Source organism: Wasmannia auropunctata, unplaced genomic scaffold (genome assembly GCF_000956235.1).
Source record: "Wasmannia auropunctata unplaced genomic scaffold, wasmannia.A_1.0 LD336106.1, whole genome shotgun sequence".
NCBI classification, from domain to species: domain Eukaryota; kingdom Metazoa; phylum Arthropoda; class Insecta; order Hymenoptera; family Formicidae; genus Wasmannia; species Wasmannia auropunctata.
The window spans coordinates 3,881,848-3,884,872 of NW_012026784.1; the positions used below are offsets into that span (position 1 = coordinate 3,881,848).

The 3,025-nt window shown below is 29.4% G+C and overlaps 2 protein-coding genes across 9 annotated transcripts in view; one reads left to right on the forward strand and one right to left on the reverse strand.

The window, feature by feature from the left end:
• The window catches only part of LOC105452654, a 6,513-nt gene extending 5,817 nt beyond the window's left edge, over positions 1–696 (forward strand). For 6 of the 8 annotated variants that reach the window (XM_011694005.1, XM_011693969.1, XM_011693960.1 and 3 more), the window contains one exon: positions 79–159. Coding sequence is in view for 2 of the 8 variants with exons in the window: in XM_011694013.1 (XP_011692315.1) it covers positions 631–654 (24 nt within the window). In the remaining 6 variants the exon portion in view is untranslated. Of the gene's footprint in view, positions 1–78; positions 167–630 lie in introns of those variants that run through there. The other 2 variants (XM_011694013.1, XM_011694022.1) reach the window with 2 other exon arrangements.
• The window catches only part of LOC105452647 (putative methyltransferase NSUN6), a 5,065-nt gene extending 2,182 nt beyond the window's left edge, over positions 1–2,883 (reverse strand). The window contains exons 1-7 of the mRNA XM_011693949.1: positions 2,780–2,883; positions 1,930–2,155; positions 1,719–1,841; positions 1,159–1,354; positions 914–1,076; positions 587–797; positions 77–364 (exon numbers count right to left, since the gene is read on the reverse strand). Of these exons, the coding sequence (XP_011692251.1) occupies positions 77–364; positions 587–797; positions 914–1,076; positions 1,159–1,354; positions 1,719–1,841; positions 1,930–2,061 (1,113 nt within the window). The 5' untranslated portion in view covers positions 2,062–2,155; positions 2,780–2,883. The remainder of the gene's footprint in view (positions 1–76; positions 365–586; positions 798–913; positions 1,077–1,158; positions 1,355–1,718; positions 1,842–1,929; positions 2,156–2,779) is intronic.
• Positions 2,884–3,025: the final 142 nt, after the last annotated feature.

The window sequence follows — 3,025 nt, forward strand, 5'->3', positions numbered from 1 at the left end:
TATATATATCTATATATATATATAGAGGTATATCGCGCAGGCACATATTTGTATAGCAAATAATTTGTTTACTTACAGTAGAAAGGAGATTTCGCTGCAAGGGAACGTAAGAACGAAGTTGTGCCGATGTGATTGTATTATATAATTGCGGTCTTTGACCTAACGCGCTGCATGGAGTATCTAAGAGAATACGATCGAAATAATTTTCTTCGAATGGAGGTCCATCGGAATGAACAAAAGTGTGCTCTCGTTCGATGACAGCCTTTGTAGCGTCGTAACAAAATATTTTAATGTTTTTGTCATTACACTTCTCCTTAAATCGTATCACTTTACCTGGATTTTTGTCCAGAGCTATTATTGTACCCTAGAAATTATATCAAAACAAATAATTAAACTCATTAGTCAGTGAAAGCATATTATCTACATAACTATTTTACTTTTTTTTTTTAACATTCACAGAAAAAAAATAGGAATATACGCTTGTGTCAATTTAAACAGAAAGTGTACAATAGTTGGCTAAAAAGAATAGTGGACATTATTGTGCGCTGTATAACAAATAAATTCTTTTCTTTTTAAACATGTATACCTGTCCTTTCATAAGTAGAGAAATATGTGTGGTTTTGTTACCAGGTGCAGCACACATATCCAGGATAGTTTCATCTGGTTGGGGATTTAAAACCAGACTACACACAATAGAGGGCAAATTTTGTAATAATGCATGTGGTCTCAAAGATTCATTATTTACATTCAATTGTGGAATTCGTGAAATTACATCAGTCATAATTATTGCAACACCACTGAAAAGCACGGAAAATAATTCAAGGTGTAAGAGTTTGGTAACAGAAGTAACCACGTATCAAAGTTTTAATTATTTATATATATATATATATATATATTGAAAATTGTTCAATACCGTGGATTTTTAGCTGCTTCACAAAATAATTCTTTCCTTGTTTGTCGAAGAACGCCATTACCTAAATATATCTTATTGCTATTTGCATATGGTTTAATCAAACCTTTCTTACATTGACCAGTAACATCAGCAAATACACTGATTTTACTATTAATACTTAAACCTATAATTAATTTGACAAATTTAATTACACGTTTCTCTCACAGATAATTATAGAGAGAGTTCTATATGCACAAAGATTTCACCATGTGGCATTCCAATAACACCAGGCGCATAAACATGAGATCCCCTTAATACAGCGGCACCACATATAGCATCAACGATAATTTCATCTGGATATCTCTTTAAATCAAGAGATACTGATAAATCCCAACTATCGACTGCAACTATTCCATTTGAAAGATCCGGTAAGAAGTGAATACATGGATTTGGTTTGTCATCCTAACATAATACATTGCACATGTAAAATTTTCTTGTAAAAAAGTATCTCTATGTATGTACATACAATGGTAGAAATGTTGAAATATATCCAGGACAAAAGACAAATTACAATTTTCTTTCGAAATTACAAGAACTTAAAGAGAATAACTTATTCTGAATAACATGTCCCAATGTATAGAGATTACGCACACACACGCGCGTGCGCGCGCGAGGTATTTAAATTTAAATATAATTTGTGTAAACAATTTCGAAAACAATTGCAATGTATCACTGCTTCTTACATTATAGCGAAACACGGTACCGCTATTAAAACGATTAAAATATCATAATTATCGTTAAAGAAAATTTACTTTGTTCGACATACCTGTTTCAATGCTTTATATAAACTGTCCAAATCATTTGTATAGCAATTTGTAAAACGATCTAATCTATAAATGCTTTTTTTAGGTGTTGTACACATCCATTTACAAAGAGCATCGACCTTTTCCTACAAGTTTTTTTTCGTAATAGAAAACATTGATTTTGTATAATAATAGCAAGAAGCAAGAGAATTTATAAAAATTCTATTAATATACCTCAATTTCAGATTGTTGCAAGTATTTATCATTAATTATCGCTCTTTTCAAGTCTGTTATTAATTCATTACGTATTTCGGGCTTATGTTTAAAAGGCGTTTCTGGCAAACTGTGTAATAACTCCTGTGTCATTATCTCGTTTTTTTTTCTCTTTATTTATCTTATTTGTTATCCGCAAATCTTCGTGCAACTGCTTTTCAATTATTATCCAGCAGTAGTTGAGCGTCTAAATAGAATAAATGTTGATACAATTTATAATTTAGTACTCTCAGATCGAATACGTGAAAATTCTAAATATCTTTTAAATTATGTTCAAAATTTCTCTTTAACACATATAGGAATATGTATAATTAACTAGAAAGTTTCAATTTAACTGTTTGGTAGAAATGAAGGATAATTGACTACATAAAATGTAAACGGTCGTTACCTTTCGCATAAAAATGTTGTTTTCATAAAAGTTTTCTCATTTGCCAAATATCAATACGCTATTTACTTTTATATCACAACTTTAACACACACATATATATATATATATATATATATATATATATATATACATATACATATACTTATGGAACATGACATCATTCTTCGCAAGTAACAAACTAAATGAAGGTTTGTATAAATCACTTGCTTTTCGCATATTTAAATGTCATCACTACACAAGGTAGCCATTTAAAAATAAAAAGTCTTATGATTATCAAAGGCATATATAATTAAATCTGTCCAGACAAGGCTATATTGTGATGTATATTCTATTTTTCCTTTTATGTATATGTATATATTCAATAATGATGTACTTGTGTTTTTTAATATAGTTTTGACTAATACGTCACAAAGAAATGTTTACCTTTGCAAGAGTATCAACAACTTTGTTTAGATTTAGATCGAATTCGTCAAGAAACTGCGAATCTTCATCAGAAATTATGTCATGCTAGAAGAAATTCAGAGGAAAAACATAAACGTCAAATGATGAATTGAGCATCATAAAAATATTGGTACATTAATTTTTTTTCTTTTATACATATATGGAGAAATGTGAGGAAGAACAAAGGAAGAGAAATAGTTAAAATATATATATATATATATATATATA